General features: G+C 34.2%; 1 protein-coding gene across 2 annotated transcripts in view; it reads left to right on the plus strand.

The window, feature by feature from the left end:
- Positions 1 to 731: 731 nt before the first annotated feature.
- LOC139521251 (uncharacterized) overlaps positions 732 to 16,896 on the plus strand; it is a 61,167-nt gene continuing 45,002 nt past the window's right edge. Inside the window, exons 1-6 of one of the 2 annotated variants that reach the window (XM_071314716.1) lie at positions 732 to 806; positions 7,107 to 7,366; positions 8,792 to 8,851; positions 9,538 to 9,626; positions 10,077 to 12,621; positions 13,646 to 16,374. In XM_071314716.1, the coding sequence (XP_071170817.1) occupies positions 8,818 to 8,851; positions 9,538 to 9,626; positions 10,077 to 12,621; positions 13,646 to 16,374 (5,397 nt within the window). In that variant the 5' untranslated portion in view covers positions 732 to 806; positions 7,107 to 7,366; positions 8,792 to 8,817. Of the gene's footprint in view, positions 807 to 3,300; positions 3,394 to 7,106; positions 7,367 to 8,791; positions 8,852 to 9,537; positions 9,627 to 10,076; positions 12,622 to 13,645; positions 16,375 to 16,896 lie in introns of those variants that run through there. The other variant, XM_071314717.1, reaches the window with a different exon arrangement.

Consider the following 16,896-nt stretch of genomic DNA (forward strand, 5'->3'; position numbering starts at 1 on the left):
TACAGAATTTTTTTTTTATCAATATAGCAATACTATATCAATTTTGAAAAATAGAAATAAGGACTCGATTTTAAGATATTTTTCACGGAACACTTTGTTTCAGTCTTTCTCTCTTTCAGTCGAAGTTCAAAACAACGGAGGTGTTTGAAAAATTATAAAAAAAAATAATAATAACTAGACGTGTCAAAGCGACACGAATGGCTCCGTCTCCAAAAGTTGAAAAATCTGCAATTTCAATAACACATGTGGACACAAACATGATGGTAGTCTCACATATAAAAAATCAGCTCAAATCTGGAGGCGTATTGAAGAAAAATCTGTATAACTGTGATTTTCAACAATTTTTAAAGTTGTAAACCCTTAATTGTGGCAAAAATTAGCGGAGCCGAACGAAACTGAAACTTGATCTGTAACTCACAAACCAAAAATCAGCCCAATATCTGAAAGCGTTTAAAAAAAAAGTCTATAACTATAATTTTCAACAATTCATCAAAGTCCAAAGCCCGTAATTTCGGCAAAAATTAGCGGAGAGGAACAAAACTTTAACTTGATCTGTAACTCATCATGGTTAACTCACATACAAAAAATCAGCCCAATATCTGAAGGCATTGAGAAAAAAACTCTGTATAATGGTTTGTTGTGGAATGACGGAATGACGGAATTTCGGAATTACGGCCATTTATTATTCCTTGAAACGATGGAATTCGTCTGAAATGCTTTCCCGCCGATGGCGACATTATAATACACTACAGGTGACGTCATGGATAGTTGTATGTTTTGACGTTCGATATCATCGGTTTTCGGTGGTAAGTTAACCTAATTTTATGATTTCTTTGGCAAAGTTGATGTCCGTTTGTTGTTCAGAACATGTAACAGTGGTTTACAACTCTTATTTAACGTCGGTCTTTGCACTTCTTTCGATCTTCACTGCTCACCCGGCCATTCTAGATCAAAGTATACTACAGTTTGCCGCAAGAAAAGTGTTATTTTTTCCGTTTGTAAAAGAGATATAGTCATCTTTAACTGCTTTCCAAGACAATATAGTAAGTTTTCAAGTTTTCAAGGCACAGATCTTGTGAATTAAAATTTAGTTTATTAAATAGTTGTTTTCTATAATTTTCAAATTTTTTGCAATAGATAAGGAAATGTATGTTTAATTGATTTAGTGTACTTAATTTCATATATGGATATATTAAAGTGTTAGGTGACCCCTTAGGTCATCTACTCTAGTATGTCGACTTTTTGTAAATAAGCCAAAGATTCATAACCCTAAACTGACCCTTGCAAATACAATAGTATGATATCTTGAATATGTGCATGGAGAGCGACGAAAGATACCAAAGGGATATTCAAGTACATAAGTCGAAATCAAATTGACAATGCCATGGCGAAAAAACACCATAAAAGGACCAAAGGACAAACCATAAAACACATAATAGAAAATAAAGACTGAGCGGCAACACGAACCCCACCAAAAAAAACGTAATTTCAAGTGCTTCCAACAGCAGATCCTGCTCCACTCGTGGCAAAAGTCATGTTGCTCATCCCTTGCTTACACGATTGAAGTTCGCTCTGCCGCTGAAAAATTATAAACAGCATCGTTGCAATATGAATGTGAATAACAACTACACAGACCGAACACCTGGCTGTGTCACAAATATGGTAAATAATCTAAAGTGGGAAAGCCTCGAAGAACGGAGGAAAACAAACAGATTATGCATGCTATTCAAGATCCAGCATGAACTTATAGATATAGACCGTCACCAATATTTAACCCCGAATGATAACCGGACCAAAAGTAAAAACCGCTTCTTCCGAGAAAGAACAAGTACATACACCTAAGGCCAATCTTTCTTCACGATGACAATCAGGGACTGGAGCAACCTACCAACAACAGTTACAGCGACCAACACCGTTGAGGGATTCAGAGCTGCCCTGAAGTAGGAAAAAACAGTTGAAAATAATTTTAATTGTACATTTTTTGCGAACTTTTTAAATGTTATTTGTAAATGGCCAAGAGAAATCTTTCTGTGTTGCCCGACACTGCGTAAAGTTTTCGCGCCGATCCATTAACATTCAGCTTTGAATCCGGTTCCTTACCTGGAAGAAGAAGAAGAAGAACGTTCAATTGGATACCCTTTGTTTGAAGAATGTCATGTTCTGCAAGAACACGTTAACTTCTATATGCATTTGATATTCCTCGACTTTTTACTTTTTCCAGCAATTTTATAAAACAGGAATTACTACTCTTATGACAACAGTGACGGATCCAGGGGTCCGGGGGTTGGAACCCCTCTTTTTTTGGACGATCAATGCATTTGAATGGGGACATATAGTTGCCCCCCCCCCCCTTTTTGTCCTGGGTTTGCCCCCTTTTTAAAATGGCTGGATCCGCCCCTGGACAATGTGTGTATATATCTAGCTAGGTTGGTCCCCTCCGTAAATGTTTAGTATGCCTTCAGAATTTACAAGTATTGTCGAGAATTTCAATCTCGACCGGGAAACAGACTAATATCTTGCAATCACCAAGTTTATTGTTTATAGTCATAATTTTATTCTAAGGTGATAATTTAGGTTACAAATTATAAACTTTAAGGTCGACTGCAGCTTTCAGTGATTGCACTGTTCGTTATCATAGAACTAAATGCAAAGTCTTGCTATAACAGAACATTCAAATGTCTGTAACTTGTGTGACAAATGATAAAAACAGACAAAGAAGATTGACATTAAATTACTATGATTTATTAAAGTTGGAAAATTATAAGTAGACTTAAGCTTCGTCTAGATATGTGGGATTTATAATGAATATGTCTATTGAGTATTGTCACTGTCAACTGGATATACATGTCTCCAATGATTTGTATAGTAACTCGGAGACTACTACACATAACTGTGTTATAGTAGTCTCACGGAGTAACTAGTATACAAATCATTGATGTCTCCGCTGATAAATTATTATTAAAAAAATCAAAATGTACGACTTTGGGACAAATTATTTCAAAATTACATGCATATATATTATCATAATGTCTATATCCTGATTCCAGCTATATATGAATTATATGTCTCTGATATAACATATACATAGCTACTTAAGGTCATATGTACTTTTATCTTTAAGTAGTCGTAAAACCGTGTCAAATTAGCCAATTTGATTGTTTCACTTTTGTTTTATAAATTATTTGAAAGCTCTTAACAAAGGGTTTTAAGTTAATCTTACAACAATATTTCGTTAACATTTGTTTTTCATATTGTTTATGAAGACAGATGTCGTAAATTCATCGATTTACGTTAACATTATTTTTTGTTTACATGATTCAACATGGACGAACACTCGGACTTCACAAGTCGTATTTATATGACAATTTCCTGATAAACGGTCACTTTTATCATGTAAGACCTTACTAAAGTCACGAGTTTCTGTTTAATTTAACATATATTGACAGTCAACCAAATTAGTACCCTTTGCATAATATTTCACATTCGACCTATCAAAATATTTTATAGAACCAGATGGAACATGAATATTTTATGATTGTTGCTGAATACTTTATTGGATTTTGATGATTTGTTTGGGGATGTATCAGGTAATCGATTTCTTTGCCATGTAATAAAGGAACTTTACAGATTGTTGCATGTTTCATATTCAACAGATTACCTAGAATTTCTAACTTACAATTCCATTTTAAATATTGGTTTACAAGTCTGCTCTAATTAATAGCTATGAGATGCAATTGTAGTTGCAAATGTCTGAGAGGTAAGAATATTAGATATTATCTTCTTTGGAGGATTCAGAGTAAACAATAACTTCACAGTTTTGTGTTTTTTGGTCAATAAGTAAGTGTAATTATTTTGTTTTATAAATTTTATTTAATGTGATGAATGTATAAAGGGGAAGGGGGGGGGAGGGCAGGACCTTTTTTTCAGGACGTCGGGTGTTTTTAATCTCTGGATTTTTGGATTGATCCTTTCGGGATCCAGGATTTTTTTTCTTTGAATTTTGATTTTGGGATGTCAGATTTAAATTTGGGACCTCAGGATTTAATGTTTTTAAGCCCGGAATTTCGGGATCATGACTCCTCCGACCCCCTCTAATCCCTCCCTTATTGGGAACACCCTTAAGATCTGCAAGGGTTCAGTGGAATCCATGGGATTAAAGGTGGTGTCACTAACATTTAAATGTACTTGGACAATCCCCAACCCAACTCAAAGGGGGTGCTAGGACACTGGGAAAAGTCTCTTATTGAAGTAAGTACTAAGGAAGAACCACTAGTCTGCTCAGCTTGAGCTTGAACAGATAAACCAAAGAGATAGCCCCTGTAGCTTTCCAGATTTCGAGGTCAAAGTTAAGTACAACTTTATGGAGGCCATCAAAGTTTAAAACTGGTCTAGGAACCAGAGAGGTGTGTGGGAGGGTGAAAATCACCCTTCTGATGTACATGGATTGAATTTTTTTAGCTTCAGAGTCAGAATTGAACCTGTGACCTTCAGCACTCAGATATTTTTTTACAAATGTTTTATGGATAAATGAAAGTAGTTTGTGGCACTCAACATTACCCTTAAACAGTAATAGAAGGTACCACAGTGTTCTTAGAAACCTTTTACAATCTTCCTACATAATTTAACCTGATTAATCCAGTCTTATATTACCATGATTACCATCACTCCATTTCCTTGAAAAAATTAGTGGAAAGAGGGCGCTGAATTATTCGAGTTATGCATAATTATTCCAAAAGTAATGTAAACATGTTAAATAAATCCCCACCTCCTTTTTAAGCTGTTGATAAAAATTTGTGGTCAAATACATCATGTACATATTTCCACATAAATATATATGACGCATTATGATGTCAAGTAAAAATACATTTTGTAATAGAGCCATTATTACCTCCCTTGTAACTGTATTGTGTTTGATATTAAAAGACACTTACTTTTTTGTTAAAAGATATATTGAACTTCAGTGAGAGCAACTACAATATGTACATGTATCTCAAATTTGTCCATGTTTTTCTCTAACATTATTAAAAATACAACAGATATTTCAAATTGAATTATGATATCAAGTTCATCAATCCTTCACATGTTTTATTGGAAGAGCAGACATGACTTTGTTTACTAATCAAAAGATGAACATCTCATCAGAATTTTTTTTTAATAATAAATATTTAACAACCATAATAAGGAATTATTATCTGGATACCATACATGTACACCATTCTTTATTTGAAAAAAAATAATAATACAAAACCTGATTTGAAATTGAATATATACATTGTATATATATTTATCCTCATTTGAAATAGAACACATATACATGTACATACAATATCTTCTCATATTTAAGTTTCAAGCACAGATTTCTTTTTATATCACATCACTGTTATTTTAAAAACACTTTTAATTTTGTGATATTCCTAGAGATATCTATTCACATGCTCATAAACACAATTCATCTTTGTCAACATGGTCAATGTCCATTTTACGAATCATGTTTGCACATTTATTTTAAAAGCTGAATTTTAATATTGAACCTTAATCTATTTTACACTTTATTTAGTTTAATAACACAGATTAAATTTCATTAGGAGTTAAGCTTTTAAGCTTACTGGTCAACCCATAATACTACCTGCATGGGTTTTAAGACTTTGTTATGCTAGCCTACATGTACATGTATTTCAGTTCTTGTTTCATGGTATGAATCACAAAGGTTTCTTTATAAAATTAATAGATAATTGTAAAGATTTGCTGACCTTTTTATAACTGTCAGCATCACTCAAAATCTTTAATATTTTAAGATTGAAAAATTATATAAAATATGTGATTTTTCTGTTTTGTTTATGAATTTTTTTGATTTATTTTAATTGTATGTACATGTAAACTGAGTTTGTATTGGAGTTATCTCTAGACACATATATCATGGATATGGCTGTAGGTCATTGAACATATATTGTGAACTGTTATGTGGGCAAAGTAGTTGAAACATTTAAAAAGTTGTCAAGACATAATTACCTATAACTAATCAATTTTCACACTTAATGATTTTATCCTCTTTAAATTTCCAGATTAAAACTTTTAAAGGTTAAGCTTTCTAATGTAGAATCAGAATTTAATGAAAATCTATTATCATGATTGTAATGAATTTGTCTGGTTACTGTCTAGGTCTTACTTATATCTAATTAGAAACTCACAATTTATGGTTTTAACTTCATAATAAACATTAAAATATGAGCATTGCAATTCGTTAATTTCTAAAGGTATTTTGAACTTAGTTTCACTTTAATGGTTAAATGGTCCATAACATTTCATACTCAATTGGATAACCTAAAGTGACTTTAAATATATATATTTGACCTTAATTAAAAAGGATTATAATATTTCATTTCCAAACTGAAAAATGTCTGACCTGTTGATTCAGTGCATGAATTCTGTGAACTTTTCCGACTACCGGTATCGACAGTGCATTGGAATAAAATGTTACAAAAATGTATAAACATGTATCTAAAGGCAAAGTGAATGACAAAGTGTATTTCAGCTGTTTGGAATTATTTGTACTGGAAGTTTTTGAATTCCTAGATTATAGTCAAATAAAAGATGGGTTCTAATTTTTATTATTTTGATTATTGTGAAGAAGATTTACCTGAAAACATGGATACAGGGTAATATAATAAATACATTTACACAAAATGATATATATTAATTATATATATCATGTATATATATGTGTGTGCGTATATATGCATTAACAGTTATGGTATTTGATAATTATCTTGATTGACAAAATTCTCAAGCAAAACAATAGTTAATAATTATAGTGCATTGTATTATGAATTACATTTTACACACTGCTCGGCTAAGGATTTAACAGTGTGATGAGAGAATTGCATCATAATGTTATTCATAATACAATAAGAGCTATAGTTCCTATGGGTCGCAAATAGTAAAAAAAAAATATCATAACTACATAAGGACCTAAGTGCTACAGATCTGCAGCTTCTAAATCCTGGGTTACTTTTGTTACAAAGATCAACATAGTTGTGATTTATGGTTAGAAGAAATTGGTGAATTTTTTGTTCTAGAAATTTTTAACTTTACATTTTATATTTCAGAATTTTGCCCCTGAAGAACAAAAAAGGTAATCAGAGACCACCTTCTTTCAGTGGAGTCACATCATACTTAAAAAATCGCCGCCCACCTCCATTGATTCCAAGACAGCTACCAAGACCTAAACTAGCCAATCAAAAGCCACAGCTACCCCCTAGACAAATAAATACACAGAAAGAATGTCCTTCACAGTCATCACATAGAGATTCCTCCCCCGGAACGTTCAGACTTTACAGTATACCAGAGAAAGAAGAAGACATTCATGGTAATTTATACATTTATGTAGGCAATAACTGAATAAACATGTGGATATGTTGCACTAAAAATTGTAGTAACTGTAAGCCAACATGGATATGATACGAATATGACCATGTTTTCCTTAGTAACATGTATATTGTAGAGGAGGGAGCATTAAGTTTTACTCTTGTCCTTCTAAACATCCATACGTATGTTTGTTCGTCCCAAATATAAAAAAGAAGATGTGGTATGATTGCCAATGAGACAACTGTCCACAAGAGACCAACATGACACAGACATTAACAACTATAGGTCATCGTACGGCCTTTAACAATGAGCAAAGCCCATACCGCATAGTCAGCTATAAAAGGCCCTGTTAACAAAAGTTTGTTTCTGTTCTCTAACTTTAGTTTACCTCAACCAAATGTTATGAAACTTATACACAATGCTTATTAGCACTAAATGCAGATCAAGTTTGAATTTTGATGATGTCACTTTTACAAATGTTCTTGAGTTACATGCCCCTTTACCACTGAAAAATATTGCTGAATTATTTGTTTCCATTCTCTAACTTGAGTTAGCCTCAATCAAATGTTATGAAACTAGTACACAATGCTTACATGTATTAGCACAAACTACAGATCAGCTTTGAATTTGATTTTGGGGGCGTCACTTTTATTGTTTATAGTTATGCCCCCTTTCCGTTCTCTAACTTAAGTTTGCCTCAACGAAAGTTAATGAAACTTATACGCAATACTTATTTCCACAAAACTCAGATCAAGTACAAATTTGATAAGCATCACTTTTACCATTCTTCAGTTATGTCCCTTTATAACTTTATATGATATGCAAGCGGAGGAAACATCTGTGTCCCATAGAGACACATTCCACATTATTTCATATATGTAGTACCTTGAGGGGTGTAATTTTGCAAAGCTAACATTTTATGAAAAATACAAGGCCTATCCATTAGCGAACTAAAAATAATCAATTGAATTGAATACATTATTTTGATCTACTCATAAAAGCCTAAACTCCTGATAACTTTAGATGACATCTTTGACAAATTGGTTATCTCTTTACTAGCATTTGTGCTTCTTTTCTTCACACATATTCAAGAAGGGTAGAAATTTTTTTTCATTGCCTAGAGCATTTTGCAGTCTTTGTGGTACTTTATAATAATTGATCTATTATATATATAGTATATCCAACTATAACCAGGAAACCTTGGATAGAATACATTGTCTTAAAACAATCTGGTATGGCAAATAGACATAAATGCACCAGCCTTTCTGTGCTGAGAATGCAGGGTCAATGGTCAAGATTAAAAGCAGTTATGGTATTACATACATGAAATATCTACCTGATTTTTTTTTTATCAATTTTACCTATTTTATAATTTACTGATTATGTCTTATACAGTTTTGCATATACAATGTATTTTTATTTTTAGGGGAGCCGTCGTTAAAAAGAAGAACAATGAGTGAACAGAAGCCTAAATATTCTTCTACAGGTACATGTACACGTTACTAAGACATTTCAAATCAATTATACTTGTCTAATGCCATGGAGACAGAAAAATTTTTGTAGGAGAAAATTTATGTAATTGCTTGATATATAAATGATAAGTATACATGTCTAAGTACAACATTTATTTGTACAAGGCATAGAAACAGGTAGAATGTGATGATCTGTTCTTTTTATCCTGTTTCAAGTCTAGTACAAATAGCATGTTTATTTGGAGACAATGTATGATTGCTCTCTTAATAACACAACTCTTGCTACTGTTCTAAATAAAAACTTTGGGGTTTAAACCAACAACTTAAGATTTGAAGCAGACAACATAAAAATTCAGCATCTTGTATTCTTTATTGACATCTTAAAAAAAACAATGACCCAAAAACATTATCACGGTCGCAAACAAGGAAATATACTGTCAGTCAGTGTATATCACAAATGACTGTAAGATCTAAACAACTTGAAAAAAATGAATGAATCTATAACAAGAATAGTCCGGCACCATCAGGTAGGATATCCTGTCAACTGACTTGGCATATTCTCAGAGACATAAAATATTAGCTTCTGTGTTACAACCCTTTTATTGTTTCACCATGACATTTGAGTTAAGGTATAGCGTATATGCAGAAAGTACATCCATGTCATAAAGATAGAGTACAAAGTTGCTATTTGTAATTTCAGAACCTGATATTTCTAAAACATCATCAGGAATACAAAAGAGTGACCATTATGGTTCCCTGCCTGACATGTCAGCTTCTGGTGGGTTAAAGGTAAGATTGTTGGCAAGGTTACAGGCCAACTGAATAGCAATAGGAAAGGCAAAAAATGAGTGTAGAGATATGTTAAATGGTTTTGGTTAAATTCATTCACCAATTGGTGTTGTAGAGCTTAAAATATGGTCCGAACACTTGTCAATCATTATTAACAGTATATTTGTCTGGATTAAGTTTTAAAATTTTTGAGGGTTGCTGTCTCATTGAGGTTTCTTTGCCATAATCTTTTATTCATGGTATGCCTACATAGGCCCATAATTGTTTATATCTGTACCTGAAACTTTAAACATAATTTATCTTAGAAATAGATCTGGAGTAAATGAAAGATTGTTGATGGACACAATTTAAAATATATATTTTTATCATTGAGGCAGGTGAAAAAACATTAATTGATATTCATATACATATGGTTTCAAAATATCCTAATTTTGTGTATACTATGAACAGCCCCCTGAATTGACCAGAAGAGAAAGTAGAGTTGATCCAGTAGATGTCTCTAGTGATTTCTCATTCATTGGTTCTGAACCGTTGTTTTCATCTTCACCTATTCCACAAGATAAGAAGGTCTTCAACTTTGACCTAGCTGACAACTTGCAAGATCAAAATAGTGAGCAAAACATGGAAGAAACACACCAATCTGATGATAAAACAATGTACCACACAGCTACCAGTCAGGTCATTGAAGCTAGTGAGGGATCGGACAATACATCAACTGAATCAATCCCTGGCAGGGAAAGGAGATCAATATCTGAACATACCAAGAGTAAGAGCAGCAACCTTGATCAGCCCATGTTGAGGAAAGCTTCATCAGGTAAACTGAGAGAAACAGAACTTAATCCTTTGAAGACTGTCGATAGTGTTAGACAGTATTTTACCAAACCATCAGAACTGCTCAAAAGAAAACTCAAACACACAAGTCAAGAAAATGAGCAGGATTTGTCAAACAGAAAGGAAACAGTTGACTTTGTGAAAGGAAAAGAACCTCAGACAAGTCCCCACCAAGAACCTGTTCCCTCACAGATAAAAGTGGTTCAATATCAGGAGAAAGTGTTCAAGGAAACTGTTGAGTCAAAACATAAAGAACATGACACCATTGAACAGGAAGAGGCTTTAAAGGAAGACAAAGTTCCAGAAGAATTCCAGAAAGGTGCTGTTGATAAATTGTCTATTCATAAGAATTCATCAGATCAATTGAGAATTAAACCAAGTCATTATACTGACAACATGCAAAAACAAACAGGCAGGAATGAGAAAAATGACATTTTACCAAGAAGCTACTCAGAACCAAAAGGTGGACAACCAATTAGATTTAGAGAGGATAGAAAGTATAGATCACATGACAGTCATGTGGGATATGATCCACATCATGACTTTACATCTGTAGTGGACTTTCTGGAGGTGTTGAAGGTTCAAGAGGAGGAATCTAGAATGACAGGAAGTCATGTGACAACCACAGACCAGAGAGAGGCTGATGAAGAAGAAAAAGAAGATTCTGAACATAAAGCTGTAGAAGAAAGTATTGACGATGGTCAAGAATCAGTCAGAACAAATGATACAGGATCAGTTAGAAGTATAGTGGACTTTATAGAAAGTCGTAAGCAGAAATATACCCCTGTAGTTCCTTCACCATTGACCTACATCCCATCACCACACCCACTGGAGAACAGGGAAGAGCAAGGAGAAGTGAGACAACTTGTTCATGATGATGGAGAAAAAGGGAGTAGAATAGGAGAAGTTCATGTAGATGTGACAGGTCATGGTACAAACATATCAGGATCGACATTAAGTTATACCACTCCTTCAAAATTACTGGAGAAAGTAGAAATGCATGAAGGTCGAAGTAGTAAAGAGAAATTTCCAGGGTATGGTGAAATAGAATATACAACCCCTTCCAAGTTGGGAATGGAAAAACAAGAGTCTACTTTGAGTAATACTTCACCTTCTGAGGTGGAAGTTGAAAAATATGAGTCAGCTATGAGTTATACAACGCCTTCTGATCAGGAAATTGAAAAATATGAGTCTACTTTGAGTTATGCCACACCATCTATGGTTGGAATGGAAAGACAAGACTCTATTTTCAGTTATACAACACCTTCCAAATTACTGGAGAAAGTAGAAATCCGTGAAGGTCGAAGGAGCAAAGACAAATTTCCAGGGTATGGCGAAATAGAATATACCACACCTTCCAAGCTGGGAATGGAGAAACAAGACTCTACTTTAAGTTATACTACACCTTCTAAATTACTTGAGAAAGTTGAAATCCGGGAAGGCAGAGCCAGAAGTAGTAAGGAGAAGTTTCCAGGGTATGGTGAAATAGAATATACCACACCTTCCAAGCTGGGAATGGAAAAACGTGACTCAATTTTCAGTTATATTACACCTTCCGAATTACTGGAGAAAGTAGAAATCCGTGAAGGTCGAAGGAGCAAAGACAAATTTCCAGGGTATGGCGAAATAGACTATACCTCACCTTCCAAACTGGGAATGGAAAAACAAGAGTCTACTTTGAGTTATACTACACCTTCTAAATTACTGGAGAAAGTTGAAATCCGTGAAGGTCGAAGGAACAAAGACAAATTTCCAGGGTATGGCGAATTAGAATATACTGCACCTTCAAAACTTGGAATGGAAAAACAAGAGTCCACTTCAAGTTATACTACACCTTCTAGGCTTGGAATGGAAAGACAGGCAGCAGCTGCTGCATCTAATTTGAGTTACACTACACCTTCTAAGCTACTGGAAAAAGTTGAAATTCGTGAAAGAAGGGAGAAAAAAGGGAAATTCCCAGGATATGGTGAAATGGAATATACTGCTGCGTCCCAGTTGGGTATGATAGAAAGAAAAGAACAGTCTGTGACAGAGCATAATGGGCACCCTACTTCAACAGAACTTCTGAACCAGGTTGAAATAAGGGAAGTCAGAAGACAGTCATCCCCTGAAACTTTGGATAATATAACTCCATCTGAACTGTTAGAATTCAATGCTCAACAAGGTAAAGTCTATTTAATATGAATTTAATGTTCCATAGGAAAAAGCTAAGGTCTACTTCCTCACAATTCAATGTTCCACAGGAACAAGGTAAGGTCTACTTGGTCGTATTAAAAATTCAATGTTCCACATGGACAAGGTAAGGTCTACCTTATAAGAATTCAATGTTCAAGGTCTACTTTTTAGGTAAAGTTGACACTTTTCTTCTTAATTTGTGCATAATAGTAACTTTCTTTTGACTTAAAAGTAATTATCTTTGTTTCTATATTTGAAAAGTAAAATCACAAAAATACTGAACTTAGAGGAAAATTCAAAAAGGAAAGTCCCCAATCAAATGACAATATTAATAGCTCAAACGCATCAAACAAATTGATAACAACTGTCATATTCCTGATTTGGTACAGGCATTTTCTTATGTAGAAAATGGTGGATTGAACCTGGTTTTATAGCTAGCTAAACCTCTTACTTGTTAGACAGTCACATCAAATTCCATAAAATTGACAATAATGTGTGAACAAATCAATGATCATACTCTACCGTTTATCTACTATTTGTCAAATTTTTACTAAAATACATTTATTTATATAGAATGAAAAAAATGTCTCCCATTTGCATATAAATGATAAGTATGATTGTAAAATGAATAAACATATATTTTTGTGGGTTATGTTATGTAATTAATGTACATCTGAATGCTGGTACAAAATGTATTATGACCCCCTTTTATGCCTGTGACATGAGTCAACTGGACAAATGTGGTGAAAGGAATTCCATTATATAAAAAATATAATATAAATATATATGTTAGTAAAAAATTGACAAATAGTAGATAAAAGTTGACATAAATCATTTATAGAGAAACAAAGATAAAAAAGCTGCAAAATCATTGATTGGTTTTATTTTTAAGCCCTGACACATGCATTTAAAAGAAAACAAAATAATATGCCTTTTGTGATCAATCATACAGTGAAACAAAGATAGTATATTTTAAACTACAATTATAACATGGTGTTGTTTCTGTTTGACAGAGAGAACCAGTAGTTCTGAGGGTTCTGCTTCAGACACCCTTTCCAGTGAGATGTATATAAACATGGAGGAGAACTCAGGGTATGGAGATTCCAGTATAAGTATCCAGTTAGAACTAGCAGATCTGACACCAAAACCAAGTAATAAAAGACTGGCTGAAAGACCAAAGAAACCAGAACAGATGAGCAGTCCTAATATAACAACTGTAACAGGTGCTTCCTGTGAGGAAAGTTATAAAGGGTCTCTACATAGGGTATTATCTGCTCCTGATGGTCAACTGGGATATAGTCTAGATACTTCAGAGCTGTCTGGAAAACAGGGACCATCAAAAGTAAACAGAAATATATCTACCACTCCATCTAAATTACTGGAAAAGGTGGAAACAAGAGAAAGAAGAGAGAAAAAGGACAAATTTCCAGGCTATGGAGTTTTAGATTATACAACGCCATCAAAACTAGGGACAAAACAGAAGGAAAAGGTTGAAAGTGATCTGTTCCCAACATCATCAAAGTTGCTAGAGAAAGTTGAAACTAGAGAAAAGAGAGCCAACAGAGAAATATTTCCAGGTTATGGTGTATTGGAGTACAGAACACCATCAAAACTAGTTACAGAACCTTACGAAGAAAAGAGGGCTGAGGAACAACCACTTTTATATACAACTCCATCAGAACTGCTTGAAAACATTAGAAAGAGAGAGAGAAGAGAAATGTCCTCTGGCTCTGGGTATAGTTTACTGGAGTATGAAACACAAGCCAAAATAGCTGTAGAACAAAATAAGACAAGAAGTCATAAGGATTTATTGGAAATGCACACTACACCATCAAAACTACTGGAAAAAGTTGAATTGAGGGAAAAAAGGAGAAAGAAAGAAGAATTCCCTGGATATGGTATTTTGGACTATAGAACTCCATCCCATATGAATACTGAACATGCAGAGGAAAATGCAGACAATAGACCTATGGTTGACAAGACTCCATCAACAGTACTGGATGAAGGTCAAGTGAGAGACTATAGACCTATGATCAACCAGACTCCATCAACAGTACTGGATGAAGATCAAGTGAGAGTTAAGAGACAAACTTTACCTAGTGTGGTAGATAACACAGCTCCTTCTAAATTAGTCACCAAAAACATCAAGGAAAAGATAGATGATAAAGGACAGATTTTATATACTACTCCTTCAAAACTGTTAGAAAAAGTAGAGAGAAGGGAAGATAGGGAGAGAAGGAAGGAGAGAGAATTCAGATATCATGATGGAAGAAAATCTTTACACTCTGACTTTAGCTATACAACACCATCTAAACTTCTAGAGAAGGTTGAAGAAAGAGAGGATAGAGTATGTAGAAAAGACCAGTCTGGTTATGGTACTTTGGAATATACCACACCATCAAAATTAGTTGGTCTTAGTCAGTATCAACAGGATGAAGAAAGGATGGCGTCAGGAACTGAGGTAAACAGAAATGGCAAGAGAAGTTTGGAACAGACAGAATGTAGATCACCAACTATTTCAGAATTGTTTGAAGGGGTAAGACAGGGCCACCATGGTAACAGAGCACCAGAAAACACTCGTTATGGATCACCAACTATTTCAGAGGTGTTTGAAATGGTGAGACAGGGAGACTATGGGAACAGGGCACCAGAAAGCACACGCTACGGATCATTTTCTAGTACTACACCTTCCATCATAGCCAAAAAACTTGGATATGGAGATTCTAAAACTAGTTTTCAACTAGAAGAACCTTCTGAGACAGCAAATCAGAGTAATAGAAGGTTAGTAGATAGACCTAGAAATTCGGGTCAGACAATAAGTAAGGATCAGATGGTTCAATCTGACACGATGATGTCAGCTCCAACGGAAGATGACAGCGAAAGATTACTTTACTTCCATAGAATTGCTTCTGCACCAAATCGACTCTCAAATTCACAGTATGATGTCAACAAGAGTTTGAACGATAGTGGTTTAGATACAGAAACATCAAGCATCACTGAGAATGACAAATCTAAAGATGAAAAAAGAAGTCAGCGGGAAAGAGAAGCCATTTTATCACATATACACAGTGACATAACAGCCTATTTCTCGAAGCAGCCAAGTGAAGAGGGGTATCCTAACAAGAGACATAGAAGTGAACCGGAGTTTTTTGGATCATTTTGTGATTTCTCTTCTCATCCTAGTTTGATAGATCAAGACACTGATGGTGCTTATAACATCAAGGGTACAGAGCCTCTCCTTAGCTCCTCTTCATCCTCTGGTGGTGCCACAGTTCCAGTAGACACTAGTTCTGGTGAAACAACAGATGCTATAGCGATGGATGATATACAATATGATGAAGTACAAAAATATAATGGAAAAGTTAAAAACAAGCTTCTTTTCCCGAAAGAGTCAGATATTTCATCTTCATATCCATTGAGCTTGGATTCACTAAGGTACAGAGAATCTTTGTCAACATTTAATCCCAGCTTTCTAACATTTGGAAGTAACAGTTTCACCGAAGAAAGCACAAGCAGTGGTAAATCATCAGAAGAAAGCGTACTACCAATGTACAAACCTGTAGATGATACAGCTCCAATCAACCAGCTGTTCTGGTCCATGTATTCTTCATATCCAGATCTGATGCAGCGATTCCTGAACTCCGACACAGGCACACCGTCACAGTCAGCACTTAACTCACTGTCAGATTTATATTCCAATGCACTTCACTCCTTCACCTGTGATGATCACCCAAACCCAGAGGTGGGAAATGTTGAAACTTTTTCTGTTTGTTTATTATATTTAGTTTAAAAGCTGGCAAGAATTATTTTGTTTTTATAAGTTTTCTTTTAGATTTGGAAATTGTATGCTCTCATCACTTCCTTTTACACATTAAGTGGCAAAAGTATTTATTTTCAATTCTAAAACTGCTCTAATTATAATATCATGAATACTTCTTGTCAGGTGAATGTTGTGATTGTTTTGTTTCAATTCATTGTGTTTTTTGTTTGTATATTATTTGTTGGTACATTATTTATTTTCTGTTCATATTTGATTGTTTTTGGTTCTTTTAAAACAAATACATTATGTGCATGAAGTTATTTGACCACTGTTATGGTTATGTCAGGATTTTTGAGTAACGTGTAATGCTTTTGTTCATTTCAGATTTACCTCGATGAAAAATACATTTGTGCATTCTCTACAAGTGCTTGTGCTCACTCAGTAACAATACCCAGTCAATGCTATTGATTGTTTCATCATTCATTATATTGGAAATATATAATA

The sequence above is a fragment of the Mytilus edulis genome, chromosome 4 (genome assembly GCF_963676685.1).
Source record: "Mytilus edulis chromosome 4, xbMytEdul2.2, whole genome shotgun sequence".
Taxonomy (NCBI): domain Eukaryota; kingdom Metazoa; phylum Mollusca; class Bivalvia; order Mytilida; family Mytilidae; genus Mytilus; species Mytilus edulis.